This window comes from Amblyraja radiata, chromosome 31 (genome assembly GCF_010909765.2).
Source record: "Amblyraja radiata isolate CabotCenter1 chromosome 31, sAmbRad1.1.pri, whole genome shotgun sequence".
NCBI lineage: Eukaryota > Metazoa > Chordata > Chondrichthyes > Rajiformes > Rajidae > Amblyraja > Amblyraja radiata.
In genome coordinates, this window is record NC_045986.1 from 12,365,555 (window position 1) to 12,392,463 (window position 26,909).

Below are 26,909 nucleotides of genomic sequence, written 5' to 3' on the forward strand. Positions count from 1 at the left end.
TCTTCCCAGCTGTAATCAGGCAACTGAACCATCCAACCCACAACTAGAGAGCAGTCCTGAGCTACTATCAACTTAATTGGACACACTCAGACTATCTTGAATCGGACTTTACTGGACTTTATCTTGCACAAATAGTTGTTCACTTTACCATGTATCTATACACTAGTTGTGTTCAATTGTAATCATGTATAGTGCACACAGCAAAACCTTTTCACTGTACCTCAGTACACATGACAATAAACTAAACTAGACTATGCAGACTTCTCAGCCACTCCACCTTTACAACAGCACCCTGCACATTCATTTTGACAGTGATATGGCTCGAAGATATCCGAAGAAGAGTCTCAACCCGAAACGTCGCTCATTCCTTCACTCCAGAGATGCTGCCTGTCCAGCTGAGTTACTCCAGCATTTTGTGTCTGGCTCGAAGATGTGTTCATTGACAGTATATCTCTGCAGAAAATATCTCTGCACATTCATCCAGTGACGTCTGTTATGATGAAATGAAAGGCTTAGTATCCTTGGCCACATCAGCCCTTGACAAATGCCTTGGTCAATCACAATAGAAGCCATCTGCACCATTATCAATCACCCAACATAGGAACCAACCTTGACTTATCAAATGGACACAGAAGGTTAAGGTAGATCTTGAATACCACAGTCTTGGACTATGCTGGGTGTGATGACTTGCTCAGTTTAGATTTGTCTCACCTCTGTCTCATTGGGATTCCTGTGTTCCAGCGGGAGGAAGGGGAAGTCAGATTGACTGAAGGTGAAATGAAGGCCTAGATCACCTGATGGATTCATAGAAAATTCAGATTTTTGATAAAGTTTGTTCACTGAGATCTGCACTGAGCTTGGAACTATAGTAATCACATTGCAGCAGAGAATTTTCAGATTCATCTCATTCACCTTGCAAACTACGTTTCTGCTGAACACATATTCAGAAGAAATACCAGGCTCAATGAACTATGCCACGGAACATGTAACTATTCTGGGTTTCTCCCTGTGACCACGTGCTTTTCATCCGGGTGCTCCACTTTCCCAAAGACGTGTGGGTTTGGAGGTTAATTGCCCCCTCTAAATTGCCCCTAGTCTGTCAGGAGTGGATGAGAAAGTGGGATAACATAGAAATAGTGTACACTAATCTCTTAGAGTGGAAAAAGCTGCCCCAGAAATGTCCCTCTTAAATCTCTCCTCGTTCATCTTAAGTCTATGCCGTTTAGTTTTAGAATCCTCTACCCTGGGAGAAAGGCGGTGAATGTTCATTTTATCCATACCCCTCATGATCTTGTATGTCAATATGGTCACCCCCTCAGCTTCCGACACTCCAGAGTCCCAGCCTAACCGATCAAATCAGATAATACTGTACATGAATACAATCAAACCAGATTCAAGGATAAAAGGTAGAGCAAAGGGAGTTAGAGTGCAGAATATACCTCAGCATTGTAGCGCAACAGTCCCAGTGACAAAGATCAATATCTCAATGCGGTGAGGTAAATTGGAGTGTACCCGAGCTTATGTAAGGACTGTTCAGAAGCCAGATAGAAGAAAACTATTTCCAAGTTGCTGTTGTGTGCTTTCAAGCTTCTATATGTTTTTGATGAGAACTGGGAGAAGGAGGAACAACAGGGGTAGGACAAATCTTTCATTGTTTGCTGTTTCTCCGACGCAGCGTGAAGTGTAAATGCAGTCAATTATGCAGAGTCTGGTCTGTGTGATGGATTGGGCTGCATCCACAACTCAGCAATTTCTTGCGGTCTTGGGTCGAGCTATTCCCACTCCACGTTGTGACATAACCCGACAGTATGCTATTTATGTGTCATCTGTAGACATTTGTGAGAGTCATGCTAAATTTCCTCTGTCTCTGAGGAAGTAGAGGCGTTGGTGTGCCTTCTTGGCTGTCACTTCAATGTATTGGTAATATTTATGCCAAGGAACCTGAAGCTCTCAACCATTTCCATCTTGACACCATCTACTGCTGATTGGGGCATGTTCTCCACCACGCTTCCTGAAGTCGAGAACCAGCTCCTTTGTCTTGCTGACATTGAGTGAAAGGCTGATAGCATGTTACTTAGTTCTCTCTCTCCTTCCTGTACACCATCTTATTGTTTGTGATCTGGCCCATCACAATGGTGGCATTCGCAAACTTGTAGAGGGAGTTAGAGCCTAATTTGACTGCATAGTCATGAGTGTATAAGGAGTATAGTAGGGGACTGCGAACACATGCATGTGAACACATTAGGTCTGTTCAGTTCTTAATCTATTTGGTTGCAAAATATTTGATAGTGTAAATGATCAGAATAATTGTAGCAAATGAGTTGTTTATCAGTCAAATCCATCACTTAATGTAATTCAGCCAAACAAATCCACAGCAGCTCTGACTGAGCAACCCCATTCATTCCCGTTCCCCCTCTTATTGCTGCTTGTCTACAGTGAGGAGTGATTTGTCTCTCATCATCACTTTGGGATATGGAAGGAAATTAGAACACCAAAAGAAACACACTCAGTCACAGGTAGAATTATACATGGTTGGCACAGGAGGTCAGGTTTGAACCCTGGGAGCGGCAGCAGTCAGGCAGCACGGCACCATACATTAAGGATGATAAACATTATTTCATAAATTTGACCAGCAAATGGGGACATTTACCGATTCACATAAACCAATTGTTCCATCTCCTTCTCTCCCACCTGTGTGCCAGTCACGGAAGGATTCTGTTTATTTTTTATTTCTCTTTCATTCATTAGCCTGCCCAGTTTTCAGGCAATTTAAGCACAATCCTGAACAATTGGTGGTTCTGTGCCAATGCGCTTGGACCGGGACAAATTATTAGTGATATTTACGCCCAGGAATATGACTTGTCACTAATGTGCAGGGAGTGTCTCCATCTCAACACAAATGATATATATCTCAACACTAATGTTATACATCACCCCATGACACTAATCAACTCCTGCTCAGTATTGAGCTGGATCTGCTTCAGTTCACCTACCACCACACTAGTGAACCCAGATGTGATCTCGCTGGCTGTCCACTTTACATTGGACCACTTGGACAACAGAAACACTTGTCAGGATGTTATTTATTGTTCAACACCATCATACCTCCCAAACTCAGAGTCTTTGTTCCGGCCCCCTCCGCCCCATGTAACCAGATCCATGGCTCAATCAATATGGAATAGCATGACCTCAATCAGTATGGAATAGCACAACACCCCCTCCTGGTTGATCCACACAAGTGCACCTCAGGACGACGTCCTCAGTCCGTGCTCTTTGGTTGCTGCCTGTTTGCATGAAGAAGGAGGAAGGTCGGGTGGTCCAAATTTCCAAAGTGCAGGCGAGCGATGGAGCAATTGGCTTCTCTGATGGTGCAGTGGCAGTGGTCACTCAATCACCATAAATGTGCAGTCAGCCTCAGATCTAACGCCATTTTTAAATTCGCCGACGATACCATTGTTGTTGGTCAAATAATAGGTAAGAATGCATCAGAGTACAGGAGGGAGATCGATTGTCTAGTTGAATGGCACCAGAGCAACAATATTGCTCTCTACATTAGCAAGGGCAAACAGCTGATGACAAATAAACATAATTAATTGAAAATCTGGGTGTTCTTTCAATGTGTTAATGATTTTCAATTGGAAGACACTATTGCTGAAGAGATTAGAATTTGTTGCTATTGAGAGATGATTATTGATCATAAGGTGAATAATATGTTTTCCATGGGCATCGGAAGTTGGCTGTATGAAAGTTGATAGCTTTGACATTGGCCGTTATATTAACTTTTTATCCCAATTTTATGACCTGGTACTTTAGTTCATCTCATCACAAATACTCCATTTTAGAATAGACGGCACCATTTATAATGGTTTTAAATTCTGCTTTTGCTATTTCTAGATTATTGCTTTAGGATCATCTTAAACCAACTGGGATTAATGAATCATTCTAATGCCAATATAATACAGCATCTGACTTTACTGTGTTATGCTGCAAACGTTATCCCTTTCGGTCAAATATCAGTCCCTCGAGCGTGGTGAATAATCCACACTGAACGCTGTGCTCCATTTTAGATTCCACTTTTACAGTAGAACCTCACCAAACATTTATTTTACAATTTCACTCATTTTATTACTGTAATGAGTTTTACTTGACTACAAGTGTCCTTTTGCGCTGTACACCACTGGTGGTGGGTAATTTATCTTGTCAACCCAGTCAAATAATCACCTGCAATGGCTTCCCTTCCTGTCTGCATTGGTTCCTGTTTCAGATTAGTTTGTTGTCATATACACCAGTATGCAATGAAATTCCTTGTTCACGTGATACTCACAGGATAAACAGTATACATACAGTAAGATAAATACAGCAATAAATAAAACAACAAGTGCAAAACAGCACAATGTTACCGTGCTCTCCAAGTTCTATTCGCGCAGCATTTTGGTGATGTACTTGTTAATGTTATTTGATAATATTGCATCACATGCATACCATTGATACACAGATTTGATTCACCACCTTTCCTGATCCTTAACTGCACTGTTTCCAGACACTCAGGCTGTTAGTGAATTCCATTACTGGATGAGTAGAAATTTACTCCTCCTGAACATTTGGAAGTCCAAGGCCATTTACTTAGGTGGAAGTCCAAAGACCTCTCCACCTAATGGCCACGAGCTCTGTCCCACTCTCAGGCAAATGGCTGAAACTCAACTGCACTGTTCCGAACTTGTGACATTTGATCTTGAATTGAACATAGGATGATATATATCTGTGCCATCACTGAAACTATCTGCCTCCATCCCCTTAACATCACCAAATCCCAACCTCCATTCACATCCTCCAGAAGCTTTCACATCCATGCCTTCACTGACACCCAACCTAACAATGACAGTGCACTCCTGGTGGGCAGTTCTATTCTCTGTAAGTTTAGGTCATCCATCCACAACAATGTGCATGTTCCAATGAGCCACCAAGTGCTGTTCGCCTATCAGCCTTGTGCATGTTACATTGTGCAGTTACGCAACCTTGATTTTAAAATTTACATTCTTGGTTTCACATCCCTCTGTGAGTTTGTCACTGACCACATCAATAATCCCTTGCTTCTGAGAATATTTTTCATTCTTCACTTTTGAATGTGATTCTGTTGCTGTTATATTAGTACTGTTTTTCACCATCATTTGTTGAGGTTTGGGTGACCTTGGTTCTGGAGCAAAATCAATGTATTTTGAATAGTGTAGGAAGGAACTGCAGATGCTGGTTTAAACCGAAGACAGACACAAAATGCTGGAGGATCTCAGCGGGACAGGCAGCATCTCTGGAGAGAAGGACTGGGTGACATTTTGGGTCGGGACCCTTCTTCAGGTTGGACATAGGTCGGGAGAGATTGGACGGCGGAGGGGGGGGAGGGGGGGTGGTGCTGTGGTGTAGGATAGAGTCAAGAACATGGAAATCATTTCAGTATGGAGAAGTGTCGCGACCAGAAAAGTCATCCATTCCTTGTCTCCAGAGATGCAGCCTGTCCTGTGAGTTACTCCAGCTTTTGGCGTATATTTTGAATAGTTTCCTATTGGACCGGCAGATTAGTTCACTCCTGCGGGAAGCTTGCCAGAAGTGTGATTCAGGTTTGCAGTGAGAAAACAATGTCCTGGTGCGAACCTAAAAGAAGACATTATTTTACTTTCTGAACTTGGATTCTCAAAATATTTAGCAATTCATGATGTGAAGCAGCTTTTTGTAAAGATAAACTTAAAAAATATATTTATTGTTGCTTTTGACTCGATCGCTTCTTTACATCTTCTCTGTTGGTGTTATTTTGAATTTTGTTCTAATCTAACGGGATGGTGGAGCAGCGGTAGAGTTACAGCCTTACAGCGCCAGAGACCCGGGTTTGATCCTGACTACGTGTGCTGTCTGTACGGAGTTTGTACGTTCTCCCTGTGACCTGTGTGGGTTTTCTCCGGGATCTCCAGTTTCCTCCCCCACTCCAAAGACGTACAGGTTTGGAGATTAATTGGCTTGGTATAATTGTAAATTGTTCCTGGTGTGTTTAGGATAGTGTGCGGGGATTGCTGGTCAGCACGGACTCAGTGGGTCGAAGGACCTGTTTCCGCGCTGTATCTCTAAACTAAAAAATGAACCTAAAGTGAACTTATTTGGAGATGTCATCCTCTGCCATTTGCTCTAAGTGCCATATGTGAATGTAGAATCTATCATATGGGGAGAAGAAAAGCTGGTGGAACTACTTTCTCCATGGTTCAGGGCCACATGATAAGACAAGGAGATGCTTATCTTCCTACCTTGATCTAATATCTGTATGACTGATATATTTTCTTTCTTCTATCCATGGCTCTTGTCCGGTAAGAAGAATGGGTCACTAAATAGAACTCGTACCAACGATTGTTCATCTTGAGTGAGTGGGAGGAGATAAAGAAACTGCACGGAGACTTAATAACCTCTGCTGTTGCTGCCTGCACACCGTGCTGTTGAGGGCAACCTATTTTCAGTTGAATGTAGATCGAATGAAGCAAGCAAGTCATTAAATTGCAGAGATTAGTTTGAGCTGAGATGATGTGAAAGTCATGGCTGTCTGCTATTGATATTTATATTTTCTGCCCAGACAGAAATGGTTTCTGAACCTGTTTTTTTTTCATCCTCGGATGTCTGCGGTTTGTCTTTAAAGGTTAACGTTACATGTTTGCAAACAGTAGGGATCATTTCCTTGTGACGATTCCAGCATGGCAAATTAGAATTCATGGTTGATATGGGAATTACACACCCAGGAAACAGTCCTTTATAAAAAATGCTCTTGTTTATGAAAAACTCAGGAGTAAATATTTAAATAGATCACGGTTAGCAATAAAGAGACATGCCATATGGTCGATTGTACTGCTTATTGCTCCATGATTTTCTGTGTTGAAATCTATGTTTCAAAATAAGCCTTCAAAGTTTTTCTGCTTAATTGGCTTTTGCTGTTGACTTGGTATATTTTTTCCATTTCACAGCATGTAGATAAGAGATAACTTGCACGACCGTCAGAGCTTATTGTTTGTTCATGCACAGGATGGGGGCACCGTTACCTAGGGCATCTCTTTCCTAGTTGCCCTCAAGAAGGTGAGCCATGGCCTTCAATGTCAACAGTGCTTGTGAGTGAGGCTTTACCACTCAGATGTGTAGGAAGGAACTGCAGATAGACACAAAATGCTGGAGTAACTCAGCAGGACCGGCAGCATCTCTGGAGAGAAGGAATGGGTGACGTTTCGGGTCGAGACCCTTCTTCCTTTACATTTAAACGAGCATCTGCAGTTCCTTCCCACACAGGAACTGGAGATGCTGGTTTAAATCAAAGATAGACACGAAATGCTGGAGTAACTCAGCGGGTCAGACAGCATCTCTGGAGAAAAGGAATAGGTGACGTTTTGGGTGGAGATCCTTCTTCAGACTGAGAGTCAGAGGAAAGGGAAACGAGAGATATAGACAGGGATGTAGAGGGGTATAAAACAAAGGAATGCAAGACGTGCAAAATAAGTAACGATAATAACAGAAACAGGCCATTGTTAGCTGTTTGCTCGATGAGATCGAGTACAGACAATGAGGCTCAACAAGACGACTTTGAAGCTGAATTACCATTCGGATATTGAATAGGGAGATCCAGGATTGATACCCTACCATTTTGAAGAAATGGCTATATATTCGAAGACAGTTCACTTTATATTATGCAAAAGAGAAGAGATAGAAGCTGTGTTTCCATGTGCCTAATATCCTTTGACGGTTGAGGTTGCAAGTTTGGGAGTTGCTGTCAGTGTAATGATGGTGAGATTGTGCAGTGCAGACTGCAGACAGCACACACTGCAGCCACTGCTTGGGAGGGAGATGGCGTGCTGATAACACAACCTGTTCATTCTGGATGGCGTTGACCTTCTAAATGTTGTTGCAACTACGTTCATCCAAGCAAGTGAAGAGTACTCCATCACAGTCTTGACATGTGTTTTGTATTTGTTGGAACGGTCTTTGGAAATTGGAAGATGAGTCATTCAGCACAAATCACCAAGCCTCCGATCTATTTTTACAGTTGCAGCATTTATGTGGACTCTCATTAGATTTCTGACCAGAAATGACACTCAGTAATAACAGGACAGCGGTGGTAAAATGTTTGCATGCCAAGAGTAGGTATTTTGACTCGCTATTGGTAAGCACATTACCTAGTAGTCGTGTGTGGTGAATATCTATTTAATTAAAAGTCTCATCTTGACCACTTCCTGTCTGCGCTGTATATTGATTTTAGATAAAACGCTACCCTGTATCGCTGTGATTTTTGGCCATCTTACTCACAGTCCTCTGCTGAACCAGCCCTGAGGATTTTTCCCATCGATGAAAAATAAAAAAGTTATGAGTGCTTAAAAAACCTTAAGATCAGCTGATTGGTCCTCTCACCTGTCAATCACTGCGATTAAGGTAACGCCCCTATCGTGGGGGCAGGACTATAAAACCCCGGATGCCTGGACGTGAGTCAGTCACACTCTGCAAGATCGCGAGGGAGAGGCCACGAATGTCATTCTAAGCTGTGAATCAACTGAACTGCAATACATTTATTGCAATGTACTTGCAATAAATGATTTGTCAGCCCTTAATGACAATGCCATGAGTTGTTTGGCCTGCTGCCTTGCCTGTGCTTGAAAGTGCAATGCTTAATTGGAAATGAAATGACAATGCCATGAGTTGTTTGGCCTGCTGCCCTGCCTGTGCTTGAAACTGCAATGCTTTACTAAGTCTGACTGTGTTTGGAAGGAATAAATGTTTTGTTAGGCCCGACTGTGTTTGGAAGGAATAAATCCTTTATTATGTCTGACTGTGTTTGGAAGGAATAAATGCTTTATTAGGTCCGACTGTGTTTACTGCAAAGGTCCCGTTCATTTTGTGGCTTCCGCTTAGTGGACAGGTCGCATTGATTGCGTAATTTTTGATGAGTGCAGAGGTCGCGCTGATTGTATGCATGTGTGTGAGTCTCTGTGTGTGAGTCTGTGTGTGTGTGTGTGTGTGAGGTGGAGGGTGTGTGTGTGTGTGAGGTGGAGGGTGTGTGTATACATTGGAATTGGTGGAGAGGAGGAATGTTGGGGGACCAGCCCTCCCGTGTGAAGCTGGGACCCAACGGGTCCCACTTAGTCTAGTTAATTTTAAATATCAGCTCTTGTCTAAATGTTAGGCAGTTTTTTAGGCATGGATTGCTTCATTTTTTGAGCTACTCGAGGAATGGAACCCTTTTCCACATATATCAATTATGGAACTTATGATGGAAGAAAATCATTTTTGACTTAGCAATTGTCTGCCTGGTCTGCTGGGCATGTCTTCCTCCTCTGCATTTTGCAACTTCTTCATTCTTTTGTCTCTGTTCTTTTGTCAATGTTTTCTCTCTAACTAATACCTTCCACTCACCGATCAAATAGCTTGTTTACAGCTTATTCCCATGGTCACCCTGTTTTTACCCTATCAGAGACATACCCTATCGCTCTCCCACCGTTCCTGTGGCATCACAAACTTCTTTTATGTCCTCAATTCTGCCAAAAGATCTTCAACCTGAAAATGTTAGCTTTGTTAATCTTCCCGTTGGTGCAGCCTGACCTGCTGAGCGTTTCCAATATTTTCTGTTTTATATTTTAGATATAGCATCATTGAGTGATGCAGCACAGAAACAGGCCCTTCAGTCCAACTTGTCCATGCCGACCAAGAAGCCCCACCTAATTTACCCACATCTGGCACATATCTCCCTAAACCTTCCCTGTCCATGTACCTGTCCAAATGTCTTTGAAATTCTGTGTGGTACTCACCTTAACCACTTCCTTTGGCAGCTCACACCATATACCCACCATCCTCTGAGTTAAAAGGTTGCCGTTCAGGTTTCTATTATATCTTCCCCCTCTAACCTTAAAGCCAAATTGTCCTGTTCTTGATTCCACACCCAGCAGGTGAATGCTTCTCAAGCCTGGAGTCATAAAGCTGCACAGCTTGTCCATGTCAACCAAGATGCTCCATCTAAGCTAGTTCCATGTTACCCATGCCTGGCCTATATCTCTCTAAACCTTTCCTATCTATGTACCTATCCAAATATCTTTTCAATGTTGTCTCATCAAAGTACAAACACATTTGTACTTCGTATATGGTTCCCACCCTCTAGAATGTACAGTTTTTTTTTTTGATATTGACCTGGTCATCAATCCTTCTGAGGTGTTTCATGGAGAATTATGGTCAGACCAGCTTACACAAAGGCATTATATAGCTCAAGCTCCTGTCACTCCTTTGGGCCTTGCCATTTAGATTCAGGGAGATCAGGGAGTGTTGGCAAACCAACACTGGTTGATCAGTAAATAGGTACGTTTATATTTAGCCCTTTTACTTGTGGATCACTCGCTCGCTCGTTGAAAAGATGTTTGATTAGTTACTTTCAGGAAGTGATTTTGCGTTAACAAGCAATGTGAACAGAATTAATGTGCAGTGAGTCCATCGGAATCCTGAAAATAGTTGTTCTTCTGGGGGCTGCACGATGGCGTAGCGATAGAGTTGCTGCCGATTCAGAGACCCGGGTTTGATCCTGACTGGGTGCTGTCTGTACGGAGTTTGTACGTTCTCCGCGTGACGGCGTGGGTTTTCTCTGGGTGTTCCGGTTTCCTACCAGACTCCAAAGACGTACAGATTTGTTGGGTAATTGGCTTCTGGGAAATTGTAATGTCATGTGTAGAAAAATGGCAGTATGTGTGGATCGCTGGTTGGTGTGGTCTCGGTGGGCCAAAGGGCCTGTTTCTCTGCTGTCTCTCTAAACTAAACTAAATCCGAAAGAGAAAAGTGGCATTAATAGTCTGAAAAGAAGACCATTTCTTCCTAAATCATTGATCTGTTCTCTTATAGACCTGCTGTTTATACCAGAATTTGCCTGTTCATGTTTCAGATTTTCAATACCTCTTTCCCTCCCCTCTTTTTTCTGAGCTGCAGGCATTGCTGATCTCTGTCCTCTGGCTTTTGCCAGTCATGGAGCCTGATTCCTGTCATTATAACCTAATGCCAATGACCTAACACTTAGACAAAACATTGTCAGTGTCAATTACTGTTACAGTAAAATGAAAAATTGATTGATTTTTTTTTTGCCAACAATACACAAAGTATGCAAAGAGTCGCCATGTACTGGGCGACGACAAAGTTACAAAATAATGCAGTTGTATAAGACGTTAGTGAGACTGCATTTAGGGTATTGTGTTCAGTTCTGGGCAACATGCTATAGGAAAGATGTTGTCAAGCTGGAAAGGGTACAGAGAAGATTAACGAGGATGTTGCCAGGACTAGAGGGTCTAAGCTATAGGTAGAGGTGTTGAGTAGGCTGGGAATCTATTCTTTAGAGCGCAGGAGGATGAATTGGGTGATCTGATAGAGGTGTTCTAAAATCATGAGAGGAATAGATCGGATAGTCTCTTGCCCAGAGTAGGTGAATCTAAGAAACAGTTAGACAGGTTTGGAGGGATATGGACCAAAAGCGGGCAGATGGGACTAGTGTAGCTGGGACATGTTGGCCAGTGTGGACAAGTTGGGCTGAAGGCCTGTTTCCACACTGTATCACACTATGACTCTATATTTCATGACAGTCCCAATGGTCCCTATTTGTTGTCTCGGTGAAAAACGTGATCAGCCTAGTGGACACCCCGTATGAATCAGCATTAAAAGAGTTCTCTGTGAAGTCCTCTTTCACAAGTGGAATGAACCCATCAAGTAATTGCTCTTTTAAATGTTTTATTACTCATAGTGTAGTTTGGGACAGCCATTTTGAGAAGCTCCATGGTTAGAGCATTAAATAGAAGAGCTTTTATATTTTCATATTGAATAAATGTTTTTAGATTAGTGTATTATTACCATGTGTACCGAGGTAGAGTGAAAAGCATTTTTGATGCATGCTATCCAGTCAACGAAAAGACTATGCATGATTACAATCAAGCTGTCCCCAGTGTACAGATACAGGATAAAGGGTATATTATTTAGTGCAAGATAAAGTCCTATAAAGCCTGATTAAAGCTATTTCAAAGATCTCCAATGAGGTAGATGGGGGATCAGGACCTTGCTCTAGCTGGTGAGAGGACGGTTCAGTTGCCTGATAACAGCTGGGAAGAAACTGTCCCTGAATAAGGAGGTATACATTTTCAAACATCTGTAACTTGTGCCTGATTGTAGAGGGGGACGAGGGGGAGACCGGGTGAGACTGGTCCTTGATTGTGCTGGTGGCCTTGCCAAGGCAGCGCAAATTGTAGATGGAGGCCGTGAATGGGAGGTTGGTTTGCATGATGATCAGGGCTACAACCACGACTCTCTGCAATTTCTTGCAGTCTTGGATTGAGCTGTTCCTAGTGCATGCTGTGATGCATACCGATAAATGCTTCCTGCGGCGCATTTGCAGAAGTTCGTGAGAGTTGTTGGGGATATGCCAAACTTCCAAAGCCTTCTAATGAGGTAGAGGCTTTCTTGGCCATTGCTGGTCAATTGAGGTGGGACAAATTGCTGGTGATATTTATTCCTAAGAATGTGAAGCGTTAGGTGGTACCCGAGTAGGTGGTACTAGTTAATTTGTGTCAGGTAGACAGAATAAAATATATTTATCAAGTGGTGACAATCTAAAATATTTTTGGAATATTTTTGCTTTAGGTGTGTCCAGTATAAACTTCATATTCTTGCATTAGTGGGGATGCTGACAATAAACATAGCAACACATATTTTAAACTGGAGAAATATAATATATATTTGAATTAAAAACATTCCATTTGCTGGAACTGATTTGTGGTAATCAAGAAGATTGATCAAGGTGTCTGTCCTTTCTCTGATGTTCAGAAAGTAACTGATAAAGCCCTACATAAGGGAGCAGGAGAAAAACTGACCAGCTTGCTTCCATAGCAGCTGAATGGCGTTCTGAGCTGCTTTTCTCCCAAATACATTCTATTTGATAACATATTGAGGTTTTAGTGAGGATTTTGCTTTGATTATTTCTGTTCATGGCTATTTTGATGAAGGCTGGCATTGCAATATGTATTCAGTATCGTGCTCTTGTAGCGCGACGTGTAACTGAAACATTAAACTAACAGCTCACTCCGTCTCATTGCATAATCATGAAATAAAAGAAATTGCTGAGCAATACGTAATGGCATTTAGATGAACAACTGCGTTACATGCATTTTCAAATTGTACTAGATTGCACGCAATAATCGTTGTGCTACTGCCACCCTGGAGAAATTATCCTCATCAATGTCCTGGGTGGATTTGCAGAGATCTCTCTCGTACTTCTCATATTTTCTCATGAAGTAGGAGGCCCTTAGCCCATTGTACTGGCTCCCAAAGTATTCCCATCAGCTCCTCTCATGCATTTATTTATGTGTAAACTATTATCTCTGGCATTACCCCACGCCCCACCCAAAGCCCAAATTCCCTTACCACTCACCCACACAAGGGGCAAGCTATGGGAACGATTTAACCTACCAGCACATCTTTGAGAATTGGAAGGAAACTGGAGGAGACCTGCGTGATCACTCGGCGAACTCAATGCTGATCAACTTACCAGCCCTTGATGTTTAAATATTTCTTAGAAAAATCATTAAAAACACGAATCTGTCGAGTTAAATTTCCCCAAACAGAATTCATTTTAGTTCAAGAATGGGGTGCAGAGCAACTCTTAAAGATCCAGCTCATGAACTTACAAGGTGTTTATTTAATTTTGACAGAGTATAAATTGTTTTCATATGAAAGTATCAGTAAATGTCAGCATGTGCTAACATTTTTGGAACATCTCCAAAAGGGTTCACTCTTTCCCCCCTCTGTGTACAAGGTTCAGTCATCCACTCTCACTCATTTATTTACACAGTCACGCAGTTTTACACACACACACGCACGCACACACAGCCATGCACGCACACTTACATACATACACTGACACACACACACACACACTTACATGCACACTTACATGCACACTTACGCACATGCATATGCGCACATGCACACACTTATACGCGGTTTTTCATCCTTGCATTATCCAAAATCGAGATGTTGGAAGAGCTCTCATCTTCCATTTGGCCAAACAATTGACTTTATGATTTGAAATCTGATTTAATTAATTGGCATTGCAGTATTGTGACCTTGCACTGCCAGGCTCCCTTAAGTTCTCTGGTTTATGCGGACTGTGAAAATTGTGCAGCAGTTGATTATTTTTGAGGATTGTTGTGCAATTATTGGAAAGAATTAAAAGTAATAAAATTGGATGTGCTTTTTTTTTCTCAATGATTAGAAATGTTCTGTCCCTGTAATTTTCTCTCATTGCAATGAACGTGTTTTTAATGAAGCAGAATAAATGGATATGCTGACAGAAAATGCTTGTGTTCAAATGGTTATTGCATAATCCGTACATCAAAGACCGGTGGTTGGAGTGAACAAAGAATGATAAGAGTACAGCCCTGCCGACTATACTCTGAATATCCCACTTGCAGATTAACTTTTTACTTTCAGAGATGTTCTTTAAAGTATCACGAGGATTTTTTTCCTGATTATTTGCTTTCATTGTTGAGGCCCATTATTTAACTTGGTATATTTACTTGTCTCACTAAAAGCATCCAAAATCCTTTTTTGTATTTTTGTGGTCTCATCCTGACCACAGCTAATGATAATACCCATTGAGGAGGAAGTTCATGTAAATTACAATGGCTTTTTGCTTTTTGATTTTTATCCAGTCGTACAGGGAAGAGAACAGAACAGCAAAAAAAAACAGGCTGTTCTTTGGAACAGATCCCACTGAAGACAAGCCTGTTGTTTCAGCCATTTGGCCATTTGTCAGCAATTCTTTCGACTTCTCTCCTGTGCTGTTGCTTGGCAACATGGGCTGGAGCAGTGAAACCATGGCCAAAGCAATTCAGCAAGCAGATTGTTGGGTGATTTATTAGTGGGGCTGTACGCTTAGAGAGCTAGGCAGCTGAACTGGAGCCTTAAGCAGAAGCACAGGAAAACCAATAGCACTTGGATGCTGTTTTGTAGATGGATCTTCACTGTTTGGTAATGCTGAGTAAATAATAAAGGTGCAATGATTATGTGGGGCAAGGACTAAACGTCCAATTTGTAAGTAAGGTTATCCTTCCAGTCATTCCACGCATTCAAATCTAATTAACCAAGATCGACACAGCAGCAATCTGATGCAGGGTGTGTTTTAATATATTTGATATATTCTATATACGCCATAGAGGTTGTGCTGAATTAAGTAGGGAGTTTGCCTTTGTAACAGTTCATACCTCTATTTTTATTTATCAGACCACCTAATGCGTTTGTGATGTGGCTGAAACTGCAAACAATGTGCAGCCATCTTATACTAATATTCTGCAGTTAAAATACCAACATGCATTCCAAACACTTGGAAAATTTTGCCTTGGCAACAAAAGCGGACAAAACCGGACAAAACCCTGAAGTAATAACAGAGAATGCTGCAAGCGCTCAGCAAGCAAGGCAGAATCTGCAGAGGGGGGAAAAACACCAGTTATCGGTTTAGGTCTACAACCTGATGAAAGGCCATAGTCCATAAACATAAACTTGGCCTTTTATTTTTGCAAAGTTTCAGCATCTCTGGTGTATTACCTCCTGATTAATGAACCTGTAAAGTTTTTTTCTGTGTTTTAGTTCTGAATTCGTGAATAATTTACAGAATAGGACAGATCTGGTGCTTAATAATAACAATAGAAAAAGGAACATGCTATTTTTACATCTTGGAAATATCAGGAAAAGAAGGCTCAAGCAACTAATTAGGTTGAAATAGAGTTAGATTGCGGCCATTTTGTACATTGTGGGATCGCGCAGACAGCTAAGAGTTGAATAGGTTATGAATTGAATTTTGCTAAGAGATAAAAAAAGTTTGCCTGCCCTCTCTGTTGTAAATGGTGACTTCCTGGCCCAAATCAACAATCACCCATCTGTGAAATGAAGACAAAATTATTCATTTTATCCTTTATTTAAAATTTAATTCACCTCGTAAGCATTTAAATAACAAATTATTTGAAAACATACTCTCCTGTGATTAACTGCAAAGGTAATAGGGAAAATATGTTTGAAAATGAAAAATGTAAAAGCACATAAATCCTTGCTGGCTTATTACTGTGCATATACGATAATTATTCTTAAGCTGCTTGTCAATCATAGGAGCAATGCCCATTCTACTGGGCTGTTCTGAACTGTAGATCAGCAGTATGAAATTAGTTCTGCAAAAATATTGTTGCATTGGTATGAAATTGAATTTTCTATTTGAAACAAAAACTACTGGTGCATTGTTTAAAACCCATTTAAATTGTCGTTGGTAGTATTGTTTTGCAATACAGTTACAGTGCTCTCCATAATGTTTGGGACAAAGACCCATCATTTATTTATTTGCCTCTGTACTCCACAATTTGAGATTTGCATTAGAAAAAATCACATGTGGTTAAAGTGCACATTGTCAGATTTTATTAAAGGCCGTTTTTATACATTTTGGTTTGACCATGTAGAAGTTACAGCTGTGTTTATACATTGTCCCCCCATTTCAGGGCACCATAATGTTTGGGACACATGGGTTCACAGGTGTTTGTAATTGCTCAGGTGTGTTTAATTGCCTCCTTAATGCAGGTATAAGAGAGCTCTCAGCACCTGGTCTTTCCTCCAGTCTTTCCATCACATTTGGAAACTTTTATTGCTCTTTATCAACATGAGGACCAAAGTTGTGCCAATGAAAGTCAAAGAAGCCATTATGAGACTGAGAAACAAGAATAAAACTGTTAGAGACATCAGCCAAACTTTAGGTTTACCAATATCAACTGCTTGGAACATAATTAAGAAGAAAGAGAGTACTGGTGAGCTTACTAATCACTGCTGTAATTTCTACATGGTGAAACCAAAAAGTATAAAAAATACCCTTTAATAAAACCTGACAATGTGCACTTTAGCCACATGTTATTTTTTTCTATTACAAATCTCAAATTGTGGAGCACAGAGGCAAATAAATAAATGATGGGTCTTTGGCCCAAACATTATGGAGGGCACAGTGCATAGACTTGGTGGGAAAATAATTGTGAACATTTCTTGAAAAGTCCATTAGTGCAACCCTGAAAAATAAATACTGTGTGTTTAATTGTATGGTGAGGGTAAAGCTCAACAGATATTGCAGTTACCAATCATCCGACAATAACAAAATGTATGATTTTATGTTTATGTTAATATTGGAACTTTCATGTTAAAACATGCCAGAGCTTCATACATTGAATTACTTATAAAATGTATTTCCTGTTGTGTAGTGGCACTCTATAGCAACAAAATCCTGAAAAAGCTATTATCTGTATTATTTTTGACCTGCTAAATATGTATTACCTCCATTACTGCAGCCTAGTGACAGAAAGCTTTGTTATAACCATACCTTATAACAAAAATCCCGTATAAATATAATTATGCACACATTATTATTTGATACCACACTTGCAGTGATAAACTAGTTTACCAAACTTTACTGAAGCTTCTAACTTTGTGTAAAAGACAAAGCTATGAATGTTGGACAAGCTTTTCAAACCCTAGGGCAATAGTTTAAGTTTCACCTTCAGATCCAAAATTATTAGCTTGTTTTATAATATCTTTCAGGTTATATTTATTTTTTACCAAGAACATGATTACAGTGTAATATAGATCTTGTACCATGAATTGCCTATTTTGTGTGCAAGGAACAACATTTATTCATTCGCCTCCGACAAAGAAAACATTTATTTTAGGTGTCGAAACAAGGAACTGCAGATGCTGGTCATTAAACAATAGGGCACAAGTGCTGGAATAACTTAGCAGGTCTGGCAGCATCTCTGAATATCATGGATAGTGACATTTCGGGTCAAGACCCTTCTTCACCAATCCATATTGTCCAGAGATGCTGCCTAACCTGCTGAGTTACTCCAGTATTTTGTGTCCTTTTATGTGTTGACATTATAATTTTCATGTAAAAATGTCAATGGTGCACAAGTTCTACACCAGCATGGTCCTCCACACACCATGAGGTGGGCATCCAGTTGGGTTTCTGTTCTTGTGCAATTTCAGTATGCTTAAAAAGGGGCAGGGTGAAAGAGATACTGTCTGAGTTCTTCTGAGAAGCTGAAGAGAGTATCTTGTTTCTACAATTATGATAGGTACTGTTATTGCCATGATTACAGCTTTAACAGTCTGCAAACAATGATTTTACTATGAAAATCGAATGACATTAGATGAGGTAACTATGAACAGACGCATTTACTCTTTCATTTCAGAAAAACTCAAAAAAAGCCTTTGTTCCTTCCACTTGCTCCACTTCTCAAGGTGGAAGAGAAGATGGTACTTTGGCTTTGACTTGACTATCATGATGATGGATTGGGAAGAAAGAACGTGCTAATAAAGTACCATTCACAATTTCAAGATGCCCCAAAATGCTTCAAAGCCAGTTAAAAATATTTCTTAACATTATCATTGTCGTAATTGCAGGAAATGTAGCAGTCAATTGTTGCCCAGGAAACTCTCACAAAAAGCATGGAGTACATAACTAGGTGAATTCTTACACAAATGATGGTTAAGAAAGAAATATTACCCAGAATAGAAGGAACACTCCCAGCCATGGATTGTTTAATTCTCCGTGAGAGAGTTGACTGGGCTTCTGCTGTCTCATGCAAAGGAATGTCCACCAAACGTACAGCGTCTCCTCAGTACTGGTGGTGTCGTGTTCATTCTGAGGCCAGGGCTTTTCTGTTGAGTTTAGGCTAAGATTTTAAAATAAGTAAATACATTTCAAGTCAAGTGTATTGTAAAATGCACGTACAGTGAAATTCTGGTCCAATGAAATCTTGCTTGTAGCAGCATCACAGGCATGCAGACTCAGACAATACACAAAAACATAAATTATGTACAAATTACACAAGACAGGCTGTGTAAAAAGTCAAAACTAGAGCATAACACAATTGGAAAAAGTCCTCGATAGTACAAGAGGTGGTCCTTGGTGTTCTGTTGCTGTGGCAGGATTAGGGTTGTGCAGATAGGCACAAAATGCTGGAGTAACTCAGTGGGACAGGCAGCATCTCTGGAGAGAAGGAATGGGTGACGTTTCGGGTCCCTTCTTCGATTTAAACCAGCATCTGCCGCTCTTTCTACATATTAGGGTTGTGCAGGTTGATTCAAGAGCCGATGGTTGAGGAAGTGGCTGTTCCTGAACCTGGTGGTGTAGAACCTCAGGCGTCTGTACCTCCTTCCCTGTGGTAGCAGCAAGAAGAATGCATGGCCTGGATGGTGGGGATCCTTGATGATAGAGGCAGTGCACCATGATGGACTGGCTCAGTCTACCATTCTCTGCAGCCTCAAGTGTGTTAGAATTTCCATATCAGGCCACGATACAGCCAGTCCGGATACTTCTACAGTACATCTGTGGAAGCTTGTTAGAGTATTCAATGACATGCCGAATCTCTTTAAACTTCAAAGAAAATAGAGGCATGGGCGGGCCTTATTCATGATTACATCTATGTGTTGGGTGCAGGACAGGTCATCCAAGATGTTAGTACCCAGGAATTTGAAGCTGCTAACTCTCTCCACCATCAATTCACAAATGAAATCTGGTGCTTTTAATACCCTCAGTTAAATTTGCCCAGTGGAGAACCAAGCAAGGGAGTCTTTTTGTAGTTTACTTCTTTATGACATTAAAGAACTTCTTTACGACTTAAATGTCACAACAGCTTCAGTTTAAAATGGTCAGCAGTGCATAGATTGGGTTTAATCACGCAGATTCCAGTGGTTGTACCTCCTTAAGTGATTGGACCATGATATTAGCTTATGTTTACCTCTTTTGGTAGAATGAATATCGAAATTCTTCACCTCGATAGCTTCAACATTAATTTTTTTTAAATAATTGTAGGCAGTCAATGACTGCTTCTTGTCTGGTCGTTAACCTATGTTAGTCTGCAAGCACTGAAAAACACAATTTCCATCTTTAGATTTCCTGTTGCATTGATGAAATAATTGGTGGTGTCATGTTCATTCTGAGAGCTGTTGCCAAATTCACGCCAAACTTTATTCAGTGCCCTTCATCCCTGGCGAGAAAGTCAAAATCTTTTGTGCTACATATGTGCCTACACGCTTGTCAAACGGCCAGTGCTGTGAATGGATTCGCTGCCCACTAGGAAACCGCTGGTTATTGAGATTACAACAAAGTGCTTGCTAAAAAACGACTTGTTGCTTTGGTGAGATATTACTCTGTTGCTTGCAATATATATATGTATATACTGGGCTGTTGGGAACCAGTGATCCATGCCAGGTTTTATGTCTGACCGGAGACGAGAGCGTCTAGCAAAGGGATCACATGTAAACCATCCCCTTTGTAGTGTAAGAGCAGAGTGACAAGGTACTTCTCGCTTGTATGCTCTTCTCCCTCTGCCACTTACTGACGGCACACTGACATAACCAGAGACAGAAGAGGAATAAAAAAAGGTCCTTCTCTCTTTCCTTTTTGTTGCTTTAATTGTTGTCATGGTTTGCTGGAGTCAAGCCAAGCCCCGAAGTGCAAGCCTTTGCAGCGCTGAGCTGTGTGTGTGTGTTGTCTGTATTATGTAGGGGTGCCTCCAGTCTGAGTGATCAGTGGCTCGTAAAGAAAAAGAGCTGTGTGCAGTACAAATTTCCGCCATCTTCCTTGCCTTCCCCTGGTGAATTTCTTCTTTCTCCCTCGTCGCGGAGGCAAAGCAAAGGGCTATTTCCCTGTCTCCCCTGCTGATCCCCCTTGTTCTGTCCCCACAGAAACGCTTCATCAAAGGGCTGAGGCAGTACGGCAAGAACTTCTTCAGGATTCGCAAAGAGTTGCTTCCAAATAAGGAGACGGTGAGTGTTTTTTTTCCCCATTATCTGTCTGTTTAATTGATCTGTGTTGGTTTCTGGTAATCTGCTGTTCGATTGGTTGTTTCCCCCCCCCCCCCCCCCTCTGATGTGGTTTCAAAACTTGTGGCGATTTGAGGGGATGGCAGCTTATCAGCAGAAGTGATTTCAAGTAGCAGCTTGTATATTCTTCATTAGTAACGTGTTTCTGGTAGTCTGGAAGATCCCGTTACAACCTCGCAGGTGCCATTTATCTAATAATGGTTAAGAATTGTTGAAATATTCCTCCCTGCTGCAGCTACAGAAAGATTTTGGTTTTTTTTCCCCTCTCTTTAAACTGCATTGCAAAGTACCCTATTTAAGCTGCAAGCAGTTTCATTTACTACTGTTAGTTCTTTCGTTTCCCCCCCTCGGCCTCAGCTTGTGTACTATTGCGTAATGTTTTCTCATCTGAGACTGGAGAACAAACGTGACCTCCCCGCAGCTCATCTGCCACCGTTTCTCTCTCCAATGTGTCCCTTTTCCTCTCTGTTTTGTTCAATTTTCAGGCAGTCTCACTGATGGCTCCGTCAGATACACTATCTTAACTTCTGACAAGCCAACCGGCTAATCATTCACAGCTTGTTGTGGCTTTGAATGAGCAAGGGGTTGGGTTTGGGGGGGGGCGCAGCAGTTGAGGGTTAAAGGTCCACGCTTCTTGTTTATAGTGTGAAGTAAATCAGGCAGCAAACAAGTGGTAGTTTGCTTTAAGGCAATTATGCCAGGAGAAAGGTTCCTGGTGGGTAACATGCGTAAACAGGTTTTGTATTCCGCCACCTTTGTTCTCAATTGTGCATGAAATCAAACAAACCCACTTATGAACATCTTCCTTGTTAGGGTTCTGAGCTTTGCAAATGTTTTTATGTTTACCATCATGGGTTGCTATTGATTCTCAGATTTGCATTTTACATATACGTGCAACTTAATAGCCCATCACAGTTTATGCAGTTTGGAACCAGTGTTTTTCCTGTGCATGTAATCTAACTCCCTCACATTAAAAAAAAACTTAAAACCATTTACTCAGTTAGTTTACCAGTTAACCCTTTAAGTGAGGAATGTCTACAGATGAGGTCAAGGGTTAAAATAAGATTGAAGTATGGAATAAATTTAATGGTCTGATGACTCTTTGTATTATATGATTAATGCTTTTGGTCTTGTTGCAATTCTTTGTGGAGGGCAACACAGTGACATATTTACCATTTGTTCTTTACAAGTGGAAAATGTCAGGTTGATTTTTAAAAATTGCATGATAATCCTTTCTTGCCCTTTGGCACAAAAATCTGTGCATTTCCCTCTAGTCTGATGGTGAGTACAAGGGTCATTGGTAACTCCACTGCTAAAAGTACCAAATATATCTGACCTCCAAATGTCAATTCATGCAGCAGAGGAATTTTTTTTTAAAAAGCTTTTTTCTCTGTTGCTTTTTTGCTTTTCCCTCGTCTCCAATCCTGCTAGCAAAACCTTTGCGGTTTCATTCTATTTGGCCAGTTGTAGCTTCTCATTCCAGTCTTTGGCTTCAAAAACACACATCTGTATAAAAGGTGCATGCTGTTTATTTTTTTGGAATTCAATTATCCATCTGCTTTGTTCAAAACTTTAGGTAATACTGTTGGATCAAAATAATAACGTTTGGTGATTTTTTTTTAAATCCATCCATTTGAAGTAGTAGTCACTTCTTTAACCAGAAAACGTATCCTCCGGCAAGCTGATTAAATGACAATGGAGTAAACCCGAGTTGCCAAAAAATACTCAATTGGTCAGGCGGCAATGGTGGAGAGATTATCAATTAACATTTTAGGTCGTCAGAACCAGCCTGAAATGTTAACTCTGATTCTCTCTCCACAGATGATGCATGGTCTGCTGAGTATTTCCAGCAATTTATCAGATTTCCAGTATCTGAAGTATTTTACCTTTATGTGATTGTTTGTATTATATAAAATGCTGGTAACTATTGCATTTTTTAACCTGTGTTCTGTGAGCACAATTTAGAGCAAGTCTGTCGGTAACACACAGGCTAAGAACAGCTTAACCTGGCTTGAAGCCGTTCATGTTTGCGGTTGGTAACCTATTATTTTCAGTTTAATATCACAGCTCCCCCAACCTCCCTGGCCATATTTAGCTGGCCACTCAACTGTGGTCCTGTGTTAGGAGTTGATCCGAGCTGCTCGGATTTTGGAGGAGATTTTGATCCCAGAACCTCTCTGGCTGGATAGACCACAGCTGATATAATGTGTTACCGTGTGTACTGCGATTATGGTAATGAGTAGTTAAACTTAGTTAATATGTGGTTAATAAATAATACTGAAACTGAACTCTTAGGTGTTGGAGAGTGGATAGAGTAAATGCAAATGCCTGAAACTGAAGTGAAAACAAGCTTATGGATAGAGGGGCAAATGCCACATTTAGATTTCAATAAAATTGTGATTTGAAGGGTAAAAATGATGCCATTGAAATGCAAGTGAAGATGTCTTACTGATTTTTGTGAGAGAACAGGGCTTTCTTCCATATAATTTGACTAACGAGAACACTCAACTAAAAATATTTTTCAAATATATGGTGGTTTAGTGGTCCTGCCTTTTGGAAGTTGCTCGTCATTCGTCCTCATCTGATGTCTGCCATAAAATGTATCGGCCACTGTTACTGGCCAATACCTATTTAACAAGGGGAAAGATATACACTTTTAAACTCAGTTTAATTAAAATGGGTCACGTTATGCAAATCATTTTCCAGGAGGTGTAATCCTTAATCCAATTAAAGGTGTACAGAGGAAAATTGTATACCTATTGTTAACTGTTTGTTTAAATTTCATAATTACAGGAGGGGGGGGGGGGGGGGAGCTGGTCCGGAGCGGTGGCGACCCTGGACTTACAGCCGGAGTGGGGGTAGGGGCGCTGGCTCCAGCTCGGCTCCGCCTGTCCTGCCAGGTTAACCGGCAGCCCTGGACTGTTCAGCGGGTTGACCGGCAGTTCGGGGCTGGCCCAGAGCAGTGGCAGTCCCGGACTTGCAGCCGGCCCATGGGGGGGGGGGGCGGGGGGCTGGCTCCGGCTTGGCCCTGCTCTTGGAAGACAGAACGGTCCAGTGGCTGTTCGACAGTGCTTCCGGTGCCGGGGTCCCGGGTTCGATCCTGGCTGCGGATGAGGCGCGAATGTCTCACCGTCAGTCCAGTCTCTCCCCTGTCTCCTACTCGCAACTGCCCCTCTCTCGCTGTTACACCCCCTCTCCTGCTACCAAGCTCCCCAGTTCCTCAGATTAAATATTTTTACACATAAATCATAAATAAAGATAAGAATTTATACACAGCTTATACAGCCAGCGCTTTGTTCGCTGTTTCTTTATAGCGAGTGACCATTGACAAATCCCGTGATTCCTTGCGTTTATCAGAATACCGAACTCACTTATTGCGCCTGGAGTTTATAATTGTATTCATAATTATACTATTATGGTACTTTCAATGGTACTTTATTTGTGACATGTACAGAGGTACAGTGAAATTCATTTTTGTATACCGTTCAGTACAAGTATCACGACATATAAACACTTAGACACATGTTAGATAAGCATCTCATGGATACAGTACAAATATATTGTAAGGGAAAAAATGGAAAAGAGCACAAAGGGACAAATGATATATTTCCATTTATTATAGGAACATAGTGCCCTGTAATTAGCAATATTGATGGCAACAGATTTGTCAGCTTTCAACATTTTCGTTATTTTATGAAACGATAAAATTAAATTCAGTATCCCGTAATTGTCAGTGGCTCACTGCTGGAAATGTAGAATCATTGAAGGGGTTAGAAATTCAACTATTTTCACTGTAAAAACTTATTTTGTATTATGTGTATCTCAATTTTTAATGCTATGCTAAGAATGAATGCGACACAGTGGCACAGCGGCAGAGTTGCTGCCTTTCAGCGTCACAGACCAGGGCTCGATCCTGGCCACAGGTGCTGTCTGCACAGAGTTTGTACATTCTCCCTTTGACCGCGTTGGTTTTCTTCGGGTGCTCCAGTTTCCTCCAAAGACGTGTGGGTTTATAGGTTGGGTAATTCGGTAATTGCAAAATTGTCACTTGTGTAGAGGATAGTACAAGTACACGGGGTGAACGCAGATCGGAGCAGACTCGGTGGACTGAAGAGCCTGTTTCTGCACTGTATCTCTAAACTAAACTAGACTGCTGAACAATATTCTGGCCCTGAAATTTTTGTCATTTAGTTTGATCTATGTGCATTAATTTTAAAGTTTGTTATTTCCCTTGCCCATCTTAACCAGAATTTTTATTTCAATGTGAAATGTTTAAAAAAAAAAATTGAGCCTAGTTTGCTGCCATCAGAGTTTTTCTGTCTATTGATTGCTGTTACAGGATCCTGTGGTCACCTTTCGAAGGTTCCCGACAGCCAAAATCTCTTGAAGGTTTCTGGCTGCTATTTTCCAGATTAGTGGTGAGGGCTTTGCCAGCGATTGGAAATAGTGGAGCAAACTATCCAGTGGCAGGAGAGAAACCTGCTTCTTTTTTAAATTCACGAGCAGAGTCACAAGTGTTCAATATGTGATAACTTAAAATGATAAGCATGCAGGTCCATATTATTCCCTGGGCAGATAATTCTTTTAACTTATAAGCACCATTACAATTTTTACTGCAACACTGATATGAAAAACATTTATTTTAATGTCTGTTTCTGTTACCTCTGTGCTTGACAAGGTCGATACATGGATGTATAAACTAAATAGCAATTCAATAGCTTCCATCATGTACAACAGTGTAATAATTTCAGTTCTGGTTTTCTGAGCTTGATTAATTATTCATTAATTTGCTCTCACAGCAGATGAAATTTGTTTCACCGTGTAATTTCTAAGTTTTCTCATAAATATCTTCGCTCCATTAATGTTTGAGCTTGAGACAGCCCTTCTATTATTTTGTGCCTTTTATTTGCAAAGCTGCATTTAGAACCCAACCTAATGATGATCTGGAAACAAGGAACTGCAGATGCTGGTTAGTACACAAAAGGACACAAAGTGTTGGGGTAACTTAGGTCAGGCAGCATCTCTGGAGAACATGCATAGGTGACACTTTGGGCAAGACCATTCTTCAGACATGTTGTATGGGGTGGGAGTAGAAAGCTGGACGAGGGGGAGAGGCAGGACAAATCGTGGCAGGTAATAAGTGGACGCATGCTCGGGGGTGTTTTGATGATTATGGTAATCTGGCTGGACCTGAAATGAAAGACTATTAACTGAGGTCTTTTAACATAAGGTAGATCAGTAATTAGTGTTATTAAAATTCTACATAAATGTAAACACACAAAATGAGTGACCTATTTCCTATTTTCTTTTTTTGTGCTATCATTACTATGAAAGAAAAACCTTGTAATTCTAAAAGTAGACACAATAATTGCACCAGCATTGTTGTCTGCCACTGCCCAATGTCTAGATAGGTCAGGCAGAAATGCTGAGAAGCCAGCAAAGGCTTACTTTTACCTTTTTACTATAATTCTGTACAAAATAGAATCTTTGCGTATTAGAAAGGCGCTATATAAATCCCATCCATTATTATTATTATTAATATGTTCTGGGGAACTCAGATGGAAGCGGATTATGTTGCATCTCCATTAATTCTGCTTTGGGTTGCTATGATTTTTCCTTCCCTTCATTCTAATCATTTGCAACCCACAAATATGCATTTGTATCTATTGAGAAGGAAACAAAATTCCAAAATATTTTCATCAAAAATATGTTTTTAAAATATTTCACAGTAATTATAACATTATTCATTTAAATAGTTTGACGCCACGATTATCTTACACAGCCATGCTGGTTTTAAAATCATTTAACAAATCAGCTGAATTTTTCTCTGTCGATGTGCACCACTGTCTAAGGGCAGCACGGTCGCACAGTGGTAGAGTTGATGCCTTGCAGCGCCAGAGATCCTGGTTCGATCCTGGCTACGGGTGCTGTTTGTATGGAGTTTGTACATTCTCTCTGTGACCGTGTGGGTTTTCTCC

At 40.9% G+C, this 26,909-nt stretch overlaps 1 protein-coding gene across 8 annotated transcripts in view; it reads left to right on the top strand.

Annotated features, from left to right (window-relative positions):
• rere (arginine-glutamic acid dipeptide repeats) overlaps window positions 1–26,909 on the top strand; it is a 530,103-nt gene that overhangs the window by 411,426 nt on the left and 91,768 nt on the right. For all 8 annotated transcript variants that reach the window (XM_033048501.1, XM_033048500.1, XM_033048503.1 and 5 more), the window contains one exon: window positions 20,794–20,874. In XM_033048501.1, coding sequence (XP_032904392.1) covers window positions 20,794–20,874 — 81 coding nt within the window. The remainder of the gene's footprint in view (window positions 1–20,793; window positions 20,875–26,909) is intronic.